This window comes from Ailuropoda melanoleuca, chromosome 10, assembly GCF_002007445.2.
Source record: "Ailuropoda melanoleuca isolate Jingjing chromosome 10, ASM200744v2, whole genome shotgun sequence".
In the NCBI taxonomy this organism is placed as follows: Eukaryota; Metazoa; Chordata; class Mammalia; order Carnivora; family Ursidae; genus Ailuropoda; species Ailuropoda melanoleuca.
The window spans coordinates 19,736,135-19,752,962 of NC_048227.1; the positions used below are offsets into that span (position 1 = coordinate 19,736,135).

A 16,828-nucleotide genomic window follows, 5' to 3' on the forward strand; every position below is an offset into this window, starting at 1 on the left:
GGTAGGGGAAGAAAGGGATAAAGAAAGGGGGGGTAATCAGAAGGGGGAATGAAACATGAGAGACTATGGACTATGAGAAACAAACTGAAGACTTCAGAGGGGAGGGGGTGGGGGAATGGGATAGACTGGTGATGGGTAGTAAGGAGGGCACGTATTGCATGGTGCACTGGGTGTTATACGCAACTAATGAAGCATCGAACTTTACATCGGAATCCGGGGATGTACTGTATGGTGATTAACATAATATAATAAAAAAATCATTAAAAAAAAAGAGGGGGGATGCCTGTGTGGCTCAGTCAGTTAAGTGTCTGCCTTCAGCTCAGGTCATGATCCCAGGGTCCTGGGATCAAATCCTGCATCAGGCTCCTTGCTTAGTGGGGAGCCTGCGTCTCCCTCTGCCTGCAGCTCCCCCTGCCTGTGCGCTCACTCCCTCTCTCTCTCTGTCTCTGGCAAATAAATAAAATCTTAAATAAAAATAAGAAAAGAAAGCACAGTGAGATACAACCATGTGCCCTCCAGATTACCAAGGATTTAGTTGGAAAATACCCCGTGTTGGCGAGGATGTGGAGCAACGGAGCAAAGGGAATTTGCAGACACTGCTGGTAGGAGTAGAGACTGACAGAAGTATCTGGGGGAAATTTTGGCAGCATCTAATAAAGCCAGATGAACACAGGCAATAGCCCCAAAATTCCACTCATAGATAGTCTCCGTGAACCCCTTTTATGGGCTCGGGACACCTGTACAGTATGTTCGCAAAGCGTCATCCATCACAGCCCCACACGGGGACAACCTGAAGCCCACAAACACAAGAATGGACAAGTACCCTGGGGTGTAGTCACACTACAGAATACTATGTAGCAAAGAAAATTAACACACCAGCTGCACGCAATGAAAGAATAGGTTACCCTGATTCCATTCATATACATTTTCTTTTCAAAAGTAAAATGAAACCATACTGTTTAGCTACACAGAATGAAACCCGCAAAGCAAAGCAAGGAAGTGAGTACGATGAACATCAAGGAGAAAAGAAAGCATCGTCACCTGCAAAAGACACATGGGGAAGGTTATGTTTTATGTCTGAATCTGGGTGTTTATTTTGCAACAGTTTGTTAAGCGGCACATTTGTGTTTTATCACTTTTTTTTGTTTTATCATTTTTGTGTGTGTGTTTATTTCCCAATAAAAACGGAGCGGATAGCTTTTTACCTTTTCTTGGCATTGACCTTTCTTACCTAGTTATGGGCTGAATCTCTCCTCTGAATACTTGTATGATGCTGTCCAAAGAACATCTAGGTCCTAGGAATTTTGCATTGAACAGTGCGCTTGGAGATCCTCTTCCAGCCATCTACTGACTTGGTCCCTTTTCCCGGCATGACAGCCCGTAGTGTGGATGCCCACTCCCCTATTGATGGACATCACGGCTGCTCCCATATATTTTTTTTTTATTCATTTGTCAGAGAGAGAGACAAACAGAGCACAAGCAAGGGGAGCAGCAGGCAGAGGGAGAAGCAGACTCCCCACAGGAAGCCCGATGCAGGACTCGATCCCAGGACCTTGGAATCATGACCTGAGCCCCAGGCAGATGCTCAATCGACTGAGCCACCCGGGCAACCCAGCTCCCACGTTTTCCTATTAGAAACAACCACAGCTGTCATTTCAAGTCTTCCTGCTTCTTCTCAACCTCCAGCCCCCTGAATTCCTTCCTCACGGTCTGCAGATGACCTTACCTTCTCCGTGCCAGAGAAAGTGGCTGAGAATGGCTGGCTGCCCTACCTAGGAAATGACCTGCGTCTCCACCGATCTTTACCCCTTTCCATAGGAGGTACTGATACATAGTTATTGATGCTTTGGCCCGGAGAACCTCGGTTCCAGTCCAGTGTTGTTATACTGCAGATATTTTGCCCACATGGGAGCTAGTCACAGGTGGGGGTGGACAGACCCAGGCCAGCCACCCACCAAAGGCCTTGCTTATTGTATTTAGATTCCGTATTATCTCCAAGCAAGATTATTTATCCATGTTCCCCTGCCCTTTACACAGGATCACACTACATCTGGCACAAAGTGATTTTTTTTAAATGATTCCTTTTATCACTCAGAAGCTTTCCCTACTTTGTGTATTTTTTTAACTGCCATAATGAAAAGTGAAAATCAGTTCTTGCTTTACGAAGACCAGGCTGGGACAGTACGATCCTGTATACTGTATCCTGTAGGACCCTTAAGACAGAATGAAGTCTAGAGAGGAGGACTGCTGTAAAGCTGTCGGATCAGAAATGATTTTTTAAAATGCTTTTTCAAAAAGTCTACAGCAGTGTCATTTGGGAACAAAAATGCTGACCTTCACATCTGCCAGAAATAACTCCGTTTGTACAGTTTTGTGCGCAAAGGAGGAAAAGCAGTAAACCTATTATGGCTTAAACATTTAAAAGACACTGTGAGTCTCATATTGGCGCTGGAAAAAAAGAATATCTGTGAGTTCCTGTTTCTTCCTGAAAGCCTGCCTGCCCCTTCGTCATGGGTCAGCAGGTGGGAGCTGCTAAGGAGGGGGCTCCCCCGTCTCACCGGTGCAGCGTCCCTCACTATTTGGGAGAGCTCCCAGGGACTGGCTAACGGATATCCTCAGGGGGGAGGGAGGGAACACAAGGGTGATCCTCCCAAAGGGTGTCTCCACCCCAGAGCACCCCGACTCACCTGACCAGCGATGTAGATGGGGAGGAAGATCCAGGCCAACATCAACACAGAGAACAGGCCCTGCCCGAGAAAACAGAGTCAGGACTCAGCTCCCACCCACATCAAGGTGCTGACTTGCATTTCCCTCTGTACCTGGAGGTGCTCTGGCCTGGCTCCATCTCAGGTTCGGTACCTCATCCTCCCGGGGCCATCATATTCCCACGTTGAAATGGGAGAAGGAGATGAAGGAGAGAAGCGTGGAAATAGAAGCTTTCCTGTGACTCCTCATTCAGTGGCCCCCAAACCTCGTGTCGTCCCCCTTCATCCAGCCATGGGCCCTGCCTCGTTGAGCCAGGATGGGCTGCTAAGTGAACCCCATCATACGGTGATGTGCGTAACGTACTTAAGTCTGCAGCACAGAATGAGCCCTTTAAAAATGCTTGTCACTAAGGGGGCGGCTGGCCAGCTCAGTGGGTGGAGTGAATCACTCTCGAACTCGGGATTGTGAGATCGAGCCCCACGCAGGGCGCGGAGAGGACTTAAAAATAAATAAATAAATAAATAAATAAATAAATAAATAAATACAGCTTGTTTTAAAAAAAATTAAATCACTACGAAGATGAAACACTATGAAGAGTGCATGCCCCCTCCTCAGTGAAAATCATACCTTACATGAGCCTTGCTACCCGGGACAGTGTGTCCTATGTCTGGGGTATCTGTGGGGTGGCAGAAAGGTCAAGAACCACCAAACCACAGAACTACATTTTTGTGATGGCCAACTGATATCTAATACACAGAACTGCCCTCGGGCCCCATGACAACTGCTGCTGCATCCACAAAGGAGAGATTCCGAGCCCTCTTATCCCACATATTGGTTTTTTGGGGGTCCCGGCTTTCTGGGCCAGGATCAAGCAAACCCAGACGAGCCCGAAGCTTGCAGATCAAACTGATTTTTGCTGACCAGGAGCGTCTTTGGTGCTTGTTTGTTTTCTCACGAAGTACAACTCTTTTTAAAAAGTACAGGTTAGGGGCGCCTGGGTGGCACAGCGGTTAAGCGTCTGCCTTCGGCTCAGGGCGTGATCCGGCGTTATGGGATCGAGTCCCACATCAGGCTCCTCTGCTATGAGCCTGCTTCTTCCTCTCCCACTCCCCCTGCTTGTGTTCCCTCTCTTGCTGGCTATGTCTATCTCTGTCAAATAAATAAAAAAACTCTTAAAAAAAACAAATAAGAAGTACGGGTTAGGGGCCCCTGGGTGGCTCGTTGGGTTGAGCTTCTGACTCTTGGTTTCAGCTCAGGTCATGATCTTGGGGGTCGGGGAATCGGGCCTGCCTTGGGCTCCGCCCTCAGCAACAGAGACTGCTTGGGATTCTCTCCCTCTGCCCTTCCCCAGACTCGTGCTCCCTCTCTCGCTCTCTCTCTCGAAAATAAATAAAATCTTAAACAAAAATTAATAAACGAAAGTGCGGGGCACTCACACTGTGCCCCAGGATCTACCTAGTAGGCAAAGGGTGAGCTGTACCCGCCTGGTAAAATACTTACATTCAATTCGTAAGCAGTGACAGAAAGGCCCACAGCAGCACCTGACCCTGCCAGGCCAACAAAATGTCCACTTCCCACATTGCTGGCAAACAAGGATGCACCCACCTGTGGGCAGACGGACAAGTCATATCTCGGATCGATGGTCTATGGTACCTTCTCCCCACCCCCAGTTCCTCCCATGCTCCAGAGGGACCAAGACAGAAGGAGAAGTAGAGAAGGCAGGACCATCCCTAGACTATCTGGTACCTTTTTTTTCAAATTAGAAAAAGAGTCTTCTTCTCCAAGACTCTTTTACTTCCATCAATCAGAAACTGGCCTAATAAATATGTATATTTTTGATGGCTAACATGAATTGTGTGCCACAGGGTTGTGCAGTGCACAACATAAACAACTGTATGCAGCATCCCCAGGGGAAAGGATGACAGTTCTTGTGGAAGGTGCTTCATAATAAGAATGAGGAAGCCTGTGTTCTATTCCAGTTCTGCTTCTAACTTAGCAAAGCAGATAGCCCTCTTTCTGGTAGAACACTAAGTGGCCAAGCCTATACTCAATGACCCTAATCCCTGGTCTCAACCAATTGGACCAGACAGCTCTGGGCACCTGGCCCAAGCTGCATCAATTACATTTTCTCTCCTGGGACTCTGGAACTGGGACACCATCTCTGTTACTAAATCCTAGCTAGTTTCTCTCACTGAGGCCTGCATTCTCTTGGTTACTCCCTGTTTGGGAATACTGCCCATCCAGAAGAAGAGAAGTTGATATGGACAGGTGGAAGGAAGACAAGAAGGAAAGGAGGGAGGGAGGGAGGGAAACCAGGTCCTAGTGACATCACTTGAGCCCCTGCCCTCAGCCATCCCTGAAACCAGCCTAACTAGGTTTCTCCCTTAGGTGAACAGAGAATCCTTTTTGTTCAAACGCATTTGCATTGGAGCTAAGCCTTCTCTACACGATGACTTCCACACAACGTACAACCAGAGTCCTGCAAGACCAAAGGCTAAACAGAACGTCCGCCCTCGAAGAATCTTTGAGAAGTAACTTTAACTGAACCAAAGATCACTTACTGGCCACCACACCATGTCCCCTCCAGCTAGGAAGTAGCCTTTCACTGTGTCTCTCTTGGTCTTCACTGTGGACTGAAACAAAGAAGAGGGCAGGGAACAATCAGAGGCTTCCCAGAGCGCCGGAGCTGCGGATTACCAACCACGAGTCCAGCAGGATTTGCACATCAAGTGTAGTTTAGGTTTTTTTTTTTTAAACCCATGGTTTAAGATTTTAATTTGAATGCTTTAGAGGAGACATAAATTCTTCAGGTCAATACAACCCCTGCCACTCCCTGCTTTGCATACTTACAGCTCACCTACGTGCTTGAGTTTTCAACCAATGGCTTATCTAGGAGAGCTCATGATGGGCACGGTTTACTGAGTGTTAGCGCCGCACAGCGTCACAGCGGCACAGCCGCAGACACTAGGCTAAGCATCACAGAGCGCGTCATCTCATGTTAATCCCTACCAACCAATCTAACAGATGAAGAAACTGAGGCTCAGAAGCGAAGTTACTTATCTCGTGCCATTATTTCTAGACAGTGGAAGGGCTGGGAATTCAGACCCAGGTCTGAAGGATTACAGACTCCTAGATCCTTCAGTCTGACAACTTCATACGTTGGAGGACTTTATCCTACATTACAGCTGCACACGTCCAAAATACAGAGTGTACCAGATTTGCTGACTGCGACATAGTTTGCAACAGTAAGAGATAGGAAGCTATCCCAATAAGCCTCAGCAGAAGATAGGCTAAATAAATCACAGTACAATCACCTCATGGAACCCTGTGCGATTTTTAAGGCGTTGAGGAAGCATCAATGTACTGATATGAAAAGATAGCTAAGAGACCACAATAGGTGAAAAACTGCAAGGTAAAACAACAATGTGTATAATAAGCTACTTCCTATTTAAGAAAGAGGCAAATACACACGATGATATTTGCTTGCATTTCCATAAGGAAACTCAAACTAATGGGTGAACAAGTTAGCAACAGTAGTTACCTGTGGAGGGAAGGGCAGTAGTGAGACTTTTCACTGTATGTCATTTTAGTTGCTTTTATTTTTCAACCATGAGGCTGTATTGCCTTTAAAAAAACAAAACAAAAACAAAACCTCCTTTAAAGAAGAAAAAAGAACATGACCTTCACAGTGAAGGAAATATGGATTCTAACTCCAGCTCTGCTAAACTTACGAACATATAAGTAGCTTACATTTTTGAGCCTCAGTTTCCTTACCTATAAAATGGGCACAGTAGGAATGTCTTCTTCGTAGACATCTGTGCAAAGTACATGGGGGTAACATAAATGCAAGTGCTTAAGACAGCACCTGATAGAGGATCCACATTCAGTCCATTTTTACAAGTGTCACGCTCGGACTGCTTGATGACCTCGGATGAGTTTCTTCCCCTGCCTCCCTTCCCCTGGCTTACCCACAGTCCCACAGCCAGGACAAAGAGGAAGTACAGAACCAGCACAGCGATGTCACCTGGCTCCAGGTTCCTCTGGGGAAAAGCCTCCAGGGGCTCTGACTGGGTGGGCAGAGGGCTGCTGGAGCTGCTCTCCATGGTCCTGAGCAAACGCTCAATCCTGCAGAAAGTGCAAACGCGTATCAGATGCTGGAACCAGAGGCGATTTTCTCACCCTCCCCGTGGCTGTCTCCTCGGAGCACCCGAATGAGAGGACAACCGTGGATGGATGTGTTGTGGGGACACGTTCCCCAGGAAGGCACAGCCACCCACCCATCTGTCCTTCCGTCCGTTCACTCATTCATTCAGCTAATACTTACAGTGAAGTCACATCAAACCAACTGCTGATTTTTAGCAATTTAGCCACTCACTTGGCAAAATATTAAAAAGAACAAACAGCATGAATAGTAGAGATGGTTTCCCACTCCAGGAGTGTGAGTAAAGCAAGACACCCGAGTTACTCCTCGTTTCTGAGGAACCTCTGAGCTGGGTGAAGGTCAAGCTGACAATTCTGTCCGAAGGTCAGCTAGACACTAGATCTTGTTCCTTCGAATGATGGATGGCCCATAAAATCGCACATATTTAGTGATATCTATAGCTGGGCATCATTCTAAGTGTTTACTGTGAGTGAGCACTACTGTCATCATTCCCATTTTACAGATGGTAAAACTGAGGCACAGGGAAGTTAAGTAACTTGCTTAAGGTACTACAGCTCAAGCAGCAGAGCTGGGATCCGAAGGCAAACGATCTTACTCCAGAATCCATACTTTAACCACTATCCTAAGCTGTTTCTCAGTATCCTGCACTTGTGTGGAATTTAAGGGATTTCTGTGGTGGACAGACAAATGTCCCCCTCAAGATGTGTACATTCTGGGGCGCCTGGGTGGCACAGCGGTTAAGCGTCTGCCTTCGGCTCAGGGCGTGATCCCGGCGTTATGGGATCGAGCCCCACGTCAGACTCCTCCGATATGAGCCTGTTTCCTCCTCTCCCACTCCCCCTGCTTGTGTTCCCTCTCTCGCTGGCTGTCTCTATCTCTGTCGAATAAATAAATAAAATCTTTAAAAAAAAAAAGATGTGTACATTCTAATCCCCAGAACCTGTGAATACGTTAAGTCACATGGCCAGAGGACAATTAAATTTGCAGATTTCCCCTGCATTATCTGAGTGAGCCCATTGCAACCATAAGGGTCCTTAAAAGTGAAAGGGAATCAGAAGAGAGAACCAGAGATGAGAGTGCGAGAAGGATTTGGCCAAATGTTGCTGGCTTTGAAGATCGAAAAATAGGGACCACAACCCAAGGAACGCAGGCAGCTTCTAGAAACACAAATTAATGCATTCCACCGGAGAGCATCCAAAAGGAATTCGGCCCTGCTGTCACCTTGATGTTAGCTCAGTGAGACCCACTTAGAACTTCTGACTTCCAGAACTTTAAGATAATAACCCTGCACTGTTTCAAGGTGCTGCGTTGCTGGTAACTGGAAACTAATAAAATTCCCAAGGGTGATTTTTTGACCAATGTGGTTTGGCCATTGACTTATTCCTGTGTTACTGCATGACTCCACTCTGGGGGTTTGGGAATGAAAACACTCAGTCCCTGACCTCTACAACGGGGAGCCCAGTAATGGGGAAATTCCCTCATCAGATAACACAAAGATGTTCCATGTAGGAGAGGTGCTTAGAGGCAGATGTGTTAAGGATTGGAGCTTAGAAGCCACAGAGCTGGCTTCACCACTGAGCAGTCCTGAGAACCGGGACAAATTCTCTAAATGGGCAATAAGGGTGTGTATTGAGAGACTGCGGTGAGCTCCTACCTATGAAAGGCTGCTTGTACTTGCTTGCACAGTACCCCATAAATTCTATTATCATGATTAATAGGATTGTCTACAAGATGCAGTGAGTGAGGTAAAGACCACCTCACTGTCAACGAAGAGATCCAAACAGTAGAATATAAGCTGAGTTCTGAAGAATGAGCTAGTGGTTCTAGATGTATGAGCAGGGACAGGGGAGCATTCCAGTCCAAGACAATAGCATGTACACACTGAGGTGTGAGTAAGCATGTCACAGTTGTTAAACCACCAGATTCTGGGGTGCCTGGTGGCTTAAGTCGGTTAAGCGTCTGACTCTTGATTTTGGCTCAGGTCATGATCTCAGGGTTGTGAGATCAAGCCCCACATCAGGCTCCATGCTGGGTGTGGAGCCTGCTTAAGATTCTCCCTCTCCCTCTGCCTCTCCCCACTCTTTTTCTCTTTCTCTAAAGTAAACAAGCAGGGTGCCTGGGTGGCTCAGGTCATGATCCCGGGGTCTAGGGTTCGAGTACCGCATAGGGCCCCCCACTCAGCAGGGGGTCTGATTCGCCCTCTGCCCCTCCTCCCATTCATTCTCTCAATCTCTCTCTCTCAAATAAATTAAAAAAATCTTCAAAAAAATTAAGTAAATAAGTAATTTTTGAAGTCAATGCTCTAACTCCAAGAAAAATAAAGGGAAACCAATTAATGATAAAATGATGACTACATCAACATGTGATTGTGCTCTGCCTCACTCTGTGAGCAGACCCTAAGAGGCAGTCAGACATGTGTACCTACCATGCTGCGTAAGTTTCTAATTTAAGAGAAATAAGGAAGTCAGAAGCCATTTTATTCCCCAAATTCAGAATAAAAAGTGGATCTGCAAAGGAACACCAGCACAGACACTTAACAGTCGGGGCGCCTGGGTGGCACAGTGGTTAAGCGTCTGCCTTCGGCTCAGGGCGTGATCCCAGCGTTCTGGGATCGAGCCCCACATCAGGCTCCTCTGCTATGAGCCTGCTTCTTCCTCTCCCACTCCCCCTGCTTGTGTTCCCTCTCTCGCTGGCTGGCTCTATCTCTGTCGAATAAATAAATAAAATCTTAAAAAAGAAAAAAAAAAAAGAAACTTAACAGTCGACCCTTGACCAACATGGGGGTTAGGGGCGCTGACCGCCCCCCGCCCCGTGCAGCCGAAAATCCACATGTAACTTTTGACTCCCCCCAATTTCACTACAAATAGGCTACTGTTGACCAGAAGCCTTACTAATAACAGTTGATTAACACATATTTTGTACGTTATATGTACTATATACTGTATTCTTACAATAAAGGTAGAGAAAATATTTTTAAAAATGAGAAAGTACATTTACTGCACTGCACTGTAGTTATTAAAAAAAACAAAAACCAAACACACCACGTGTAAGTGGACCCGTGCAGTTCAAACCCATGTTGTTCAAGGGCCAAGTGTGTATACACCAAAATGCTTACATTTGTGAGCATACTATCTGATTTCATTATCTTCTAAGGCGGTTCCCTGCCCAATGCGGGGCTTGAACTCACGACCCTGAGATCAAGAGTCAGATGCTCTACCGACTGAGCCAGCCAGGCCCCCCAATGATTTTAAATGTCATGCAAAAGTCCAGGGCGCCTGGGTGGCTCAGTGGGTTAAGCGTCTGCTTTCGGCTCAGGTCATGATCCCAGGGTCTTGGGATCCTTGCTCTGCAGGGAGCCTGCTTCTCCCTCTGCCTGACGCTCCCCCGCTTGTGTGTGCTCTCTCTGACAAATAAATAAATAAAATTTTTAAAAAGAAATCAGTAGGGCTTGGTGCTTAGTCGACAGGGCAATAAGGATTAGGGAATAATTTCTTGCTTCTGATCAGAGATGACCACAGACAGAACGACCTGATTACCCGGGCGGGATGTTCCTTGTTTTTAGAGTAAGCCTCTCAACTCCAAAACTATTGACATTTTGGGCCGGATAATTCTGTTATGGGGTGGGAAGGCTATCCTGGGCACTGTAGGATGTTTAACTACATCGCTGCAAGGAGTTGTCTTATTGTCCTAACAAGGCAGCTGGACGTTCACTTAGACAAGATGCCTCAGAGGGGCGCTCCAGGACCTTCAGTTCTCTTCCCCTGCCAAGTGTAGCTCCAGCCTTCTCCCCGGGGCTGCACCTTGTTCTGCTGGAAGAGTGCTCAGGGCTGCTCAGACCTTGGACATGGTGACCCTCTCCCCGGAAGGGAGGACCCTAGCAACCAGGGTCCCACTGCATTGACGGAGAGGAAAGACAGCAGAGAGGGAGAGGGAGGGAGAGACGGGAGATGGCCGCTACTGGGCACACCCAGCTCAGACACTTATTGTGCCCTGAAGAAGCAGAAGCCAGGATTCCCCTCACACCTCAGTCTAGGTTTTAGGATCATTGTCACCTGCGAAATGGGGTAATAACCTGCTCCAGATGAATCCAACTGAACCAGACACTTGCAAAGCCTTTGCGCAAGAAAGTGGGAAGGTGGCTGCAGTTTCCAGGGTGGGAACAGAGACCCAGGAAGGAAAGGGGCAGCTGGGTGGCTCAGTCGGTTGAGCATCCGACTCTTGGTTTTGGCTCAAATCATTTCAGGGTCAAGAGATCAGGCCCCGCGACACGCTCTGCACTCCGTGCACAGTCTGCTTGAGATTCTCTCTCTCGCCTTCTGTCCCTTTCCCTTCACATGCTCTCTAAAATGAAATCTTTAAAAATTAATAATAAAGGAGGGAAAGGCACATTCTGGAGGCTTGGGGAGGAGGGGGCTAGATGGTCCATCGGGTTATCTCAGGGGTGAAAGCCCTACTATGTAGTTTTACTGCCCATTACAGGCGAGGGGAGGAAAGTGGCTCTGGGAAGTTTAGCATCATGTCCAAAGCCAGGGCTTGAACCCATATTTGTAGGGTTTCACAGCCTGTGTTTTTACCTGCTGCTTCCAAATCCAGGGGCTTTGGAGAAGGTGAGGGCTAAGAGCTTGGGAAGCAGTTCAAGATGGAGACAGATGCTTGAGCTGGGGAGTAGGGTAGATTTTCTAGAACCCAGCAGGTCTGAAAGGGAGGAAAGAGGGGCGGGCAGTGGGCTGCTGGGCGGGCCAGCCCCTCCCCCAGCTGCCCCTTGCACGCCTCTGCCCGCCAGGCACCGAGGGCGGTGGGAGCAGATAAACAACTTACTCATCACAGCCCTGGGCAGGCTGGCACCGGCTCCAGGCTCTTCCTGAGTCCCAGGGAGGTGGGGGCCCTGCCAGGGGCCGGGAGGGACCGGCCCTTCTGCACGGCAGGAACAGGAGCGGAGACCAGAGAAGCTGGGAACCTCAGTGCTGCCGCTTCGGCCGTACGCTCACAGGCTAATGCGCCCCTTCTCGGCACATCGCGAGCACTGTGCAAGTGCCGGTCATGGGACCCGCTTCACAGCTGTCCCCTTAGTGCAGCTGCTCAGCCTGGTGAGGCAGACACGGTTACCAGTGCCCTTCCAGGTGGGAAAGGGAGGCATGAAGACGGGAAAGTGAGCTGGGTTCGGGTCCTAGCCACTTGCTTCTAGGGCACAGTAAATGCCGGAGGTGGGATTCGAACCCAGGTCCTCAACAGCAGGTGTTTTGCATTACGCAATACTGGCTGCTCTGTCTTTATCCCCGCCCCTCTTCCCGCCCTCCTTTCCCATCTGCTCCCCTCCTTCACTCCTTCCCTCCATCCTTCTGGTTTTTTCCACATTTATTAGGCACCAGCTGTGTGCCAGGCTCTGTGCTAGACCAGAGGACAAAGTAGTGAGCAAGGCAGACATGGTCCCCGTTCTGGTGGGTTCTTTCCCCCAGCCCTTTGCAGCCTCATGCATGAGAGCCCTTTGCCCTTGCACTGCTGCAGGATGGCCAAGCTGGGGCTGGGCTCCGGCTTCACCTCCTGTGAGGGACCCTCTGTGTGGGAGGGCCGGGTTAAGGCGAGTTGGGCTTTGGACAAAGCCGGCGTTGTAACATCGCCTTTGTTTCCCAGAACACCCTGGCCTCGCAGTCACCGATGGGCCAGAGAACAAAGGAAGCTTAGCACCCAGGGACGGCGGCTCACCCTTTTCCTTGTAGCCGTTACATAATTTGCCATAGCAGATGTGGAAATTTTCCACGTCCCAGTGCGAGGACAAGACTGGGAAACACAGCCGCAGGTGGCGGGGGGGATGCTCGTTCCTTAGGCTAGCTCCCCTGTGTGTCCACGGATGGGCAGTGGTGGGGGGGGGTTATAACATTATTCTTTCACTTTTGTGCGTCTCGAAACATTTCATAACAAAATAACAACAAACAGAACAAAACTTACAGCATAAAACCATCTGTGTGTATTAAATATATTCCAAGACACAAAACAGCTCGACATTTTTGCCAGGATGCAGGCATATTTGCCGAAGAATGTCAAACACATTAGTGGGGACAGAGAATGAGAGAGAGAGAGATACTAGGGAGGGGCCCTGCAGGGACCAGAGATGACAGCTTTACTACAAGTTTTAATTACAGACAAAAACTCTCTGCAAAAGTGATGTGTACGGATAAAACGTAAAGACCTTAAAACTACACTGCCTGGTTCAAATCCCAGCTCTACCTCTTACTAGTTCTGTGATCTTGGGCCAACGAACTCTGAGGCTCAGTTTCCCCATCTACAAAATGGGCATGGGGGCGCCTGGGTGGCTCAGTCGGTTAAGTGTCTGCCTTCGGCTCAGGTCATGATCTCAGGGTCCTGGGATCGAGTCCCACATCGGGCTCCTTGCTCAGCGGTGAGCCTGCTTCTCCTTCTCCCTCTGCGTGCCACCCTGCCCCACCACAGCTTGTTCTCTGACAAATAAATAAAAATCTTTAAAAATAAAAATGCCCCTACTTAAAAAAAAAGAATGGGGATAGTAATCAGACCTGTCACAGGTTTGTTAAGAGCTAGGTGAATTCCTTATATAACATATTAGGTCTAGAATACTTGGGTCTGTCCCTGTCCCTGTTGCAAAAAAAAAGTGGGGGGTGGGGAGAGACCCTGGACCTTGTGGTCCAGCAGATCCTGACCAGTTACATATGTGAATCTCATTTTAAATGCACAGCACCCCAAGAGGTCAGGTCTTGGATTAACCCCACTGAACAGGTGAGGAAAACAAAGCAGAGGTCTGGGCCCAAGGTCATGGTGCTGGTAAATGACTGAACCCAGGTCCAGCTCTGGCTTAATCCCTGAGCTCCTAACCACTGCCTGGCATGTGCACCCTTGGCAGGGAAAATTCCAGAGGTGACAACCTTCAGTGATGACCTTGTCTCGTGACTTCCTAGAGAATAGAGCATCCAAATGCCAACGTGGCCTCTCAAATGGAATGCGCTCAATTTGGGGACCATGCTGGGGAACCCCAGCACACCCCCATCCCACACACAGGCCGCTTCGCCCACCCTGACACTCGTAGCAGACACCCGCGAGCCTGAAGTCATGTGTTCCCTCATTCACTCATCCATCCGGTATCCGTGAGCACCTACCATGTGCCCGAGAACGGCGGCAGCCACAGTATGCCAACACACATCCAAACGTTTAGTGCCTCTTTCTCGATCCCCAGAATCCAATGGCCCCTAATTCACTCCATTCTCCTTCCTGAGCATGGCTGAATCCATCCATTCATTTTCCCTCATCTTTACTCCAGTGCTTTCGTCTATACCAGCACAAGGTCCTTCCGCCTCCCCTCCTTCCAATCCGCCCCCCCTCAGATTGGAAGCCAGGGGGATCTTTGACCATAAATCAGATGCGGTCACCAACAGATGAGCGTGGCCACTGCGCGTGCTCTGCTGCAGCCCACCCTCGCCACACACCGGCCCTCTTCCTATTCCTCGTGCCTTTGCTGTTCTGTTCCCTCTGCCTGGAATGCTCTTCCCTATGGCCTCGGCTTGACCAGCTCCTCCCTGTCCTTCAGATGTCACCCTCCTGTCCCATCCCCAGACGAGCTTTCTCTCAGCCTCCATCTAAATCGGATCCCTGTGATCTGCCATCACAGCACACAGGACTTTCCCTCACTGTTGAATCAAACACCACATCTGATTTGTACGAGTCATCACGGCCCGTGCCGGCAACACCAGAATTTCCCTGAAGGCAGGGACTGTGTCTCTCTTACTCACTCGGTGTCCCCAAAGCCAGCACTCACACATCTGTGTAACGAATACGGGATTTTTCAGAGCTTTTGCTATCTACCCTTGTGTACTGTGACCCCTCCTCCCCGAAGTCCTATCCCCAGGACCTGGGGAGGGCATCTCTCTTATCCATACCTCCAGAATCACTCAGCGGAACACCAGCAGAAAACCAGACATTGTGGGTAAGCCCGTGGCTGTGAGGATTGAGTCTCGGCTTTGCCACTCACGATCTGTGCAAACTCGGGCGTGTTTCTTGATGGCTCTCCGTCTGTCTGTGAATTAGGGTGGCTGTGTCTCCGGGAGTGACTGTCCAATGACACCAGGCCCAGGAAGGGAAGCCCTCTGAACGTGCCCGGCACGTCCCAGTGCAACTCAGATTTGCCTTGTACCTAGCGGCCAGGCCGTGGTGGTGACAGCACTGTGTCCCTCCAGCCTTCTGTTGTTTACATAGATATTTCACCCACATATCTCTTTGGGTCCTTGGGAGATGCCACGCCTGTAGGCTGGGCTGGGCTGGGCTGGGGTTTACAATCCCCTTTAACAGATAAGAACGTGAGGCTCAGTGAACTGAGTCTTTGAACTTGGGCTGTGGAAGCACAGGGACCCATGCCTAGTGCCACTGGCTGTCCCCACCCCCACCCCCCAAACACACTCCATGCGCCTCATGTGTGACGGGCCTTCTCCAAGGAGAGGAGCTGTGCCCCCACCACCCCCCACTCACAGCTGGAGTCCTCTCTGTGACCAACCAAGTTTGGAGAATGGCTGTCAGGTTGGGCGGGGTGCAGGGAGGGAATCTTACCTTCCTCTGGATGCAGGGCTCACCTGGCCTGCCCAGGGGGGCCCCCGTCCCTGGCTTCTGAGGCAGAAGGCGGCTGCAAGAAGCGGGACACCTGGGCTCCTCCCCCCACACAGCCAGATTGAGAGGACAGTGGCCGCCCTCTCCTGCACCGCCTACAGTGGAGAGCCTCCTTGCGGGTCAAACTCCAAATTCCAGCTCACAGCAGCAGGGATCAGAGGAAGAGAATCATCTCCCCAGGCAGAGGAGAGGTCAGGCTCAGCCCTGAACCCTTGAACTTGAACTCCGAGCAGGCCCTGAGCTCCGCCCCTGCAGCCTCCAACTGGGCCTCACCTGGAGGGGGGCCCATGGCAGGGGGAGGCCCATGGCAGGGAGGGGCCGGGAAGCCGCAGGAGCCCTGCACTGTCCTGCTTCACTCACCCACTCCTCCACTGGCCCGCCTCCACATTGGGGACAGGCGGGCTTGGGACGGGCTGTGGGAAGGGGGAGGAGAGAGGCTGGCGGGGGAGGCAGGGGACAGCGGAAAAATCCCAAGAGGGCCCTTGCAGCCACGGCCCCACCACCGCAGCGGCAGGGACAGTGCCCAATGCTTTGTGCTGCCCCTTTTCTGCTCCAGACCAAGGCAGGGCAAAGAAGACAGGCGTCTGGAGCCCCAGGGAGCTGGCAGGAGTGAACAAGCCGCGGCCAGGGGCCCATGACACCAGGACAGGCAATGGAGGACAGTAGAAGGCTTTCATGGGAGCATTCCAAAATTGTTTAAAAAAACAAGTACTAGCATTTACAAACCAGGAGACTGGAAACAGGACTCTGACTTCCCACGTTCATAGAGCATTCCGAAGATGTGGCTACCCCAGGTCCACATGGCCACAGGGCAGCCACTGGCTAGAGCAGGCTGTGGTCACCTTCTGTCGCCACAGACCCCACCTCCAGCCCACCTGTCTCCCTCAGTAGCCCCAGCTGGGCCCTGGGTGCACAGACCCCACTCGGCGTGATTCAGAAAGACCAGTGACAGTGACTACGCGCCAGGCTTCGGTCCTTCCAAGGGCCTGCTTTCCACGTCTTTGCTCACTCTTTTTTTTTTTTTAAGATTTTATTTATTTATTTATTCAACAGAGATAGAGACAGCCAGCGAGAGAGGGAACACAAGCAGGGGGAGTGGGAGAGGAAGAAGCAGGCTCATAGCGGAGGAGCCTGATGTGGGGCTCGATCCCTTAACGCCAGGGTCACGCCCTGAGCCGAAGGCAGATGCCTAACCGCTGTGCCACCCAGGCGTCCCTGCTCACTCGATCTTTTGCAACAACCCTCTAAGATCCTCTGACCAGGAAGGACAGATAAAGACAGTAACGACAGAGAGTTGGAAGACAGGCAGGCAGGGGCCAGGGTGCCTGTCCTAAG

At 50.0% G+C, this 16,828-nt stretch overlaps 1 protein-coding gene across 1 annotated transcript in view; it reads right to left on the reverse strand.

Annotated features, from left to right (window-relative positions):
- SLC5A11 (solute carrier family 5 member 11) overlaps positions 1-15,773 on the reverse strand; it is a 46,903-nt gene extending 31,130 nt beyond the window's left edge. The window contains 5 exon segments of the mRNA XM_034670235.1: positions 2,688-2,747; positions 4,207-4,311; positions 5,268-5,339; positions 6,675-6,831; positions 15,437-15,773. Of these exon segments, the coding sequence (XP_034526126.1) occupies positions 2,688-2,747; positions 4,207-4,311; positions 5,268-5,339; positions 6,675-6,809 (372 nt within the window). The 5' untranslated portion in view covers positions 6,810-6,831; positions 15,437-15,773.
- Between the last annotated feature and the right edge of the window lie 1,055 nt (positions 15,774-16,828).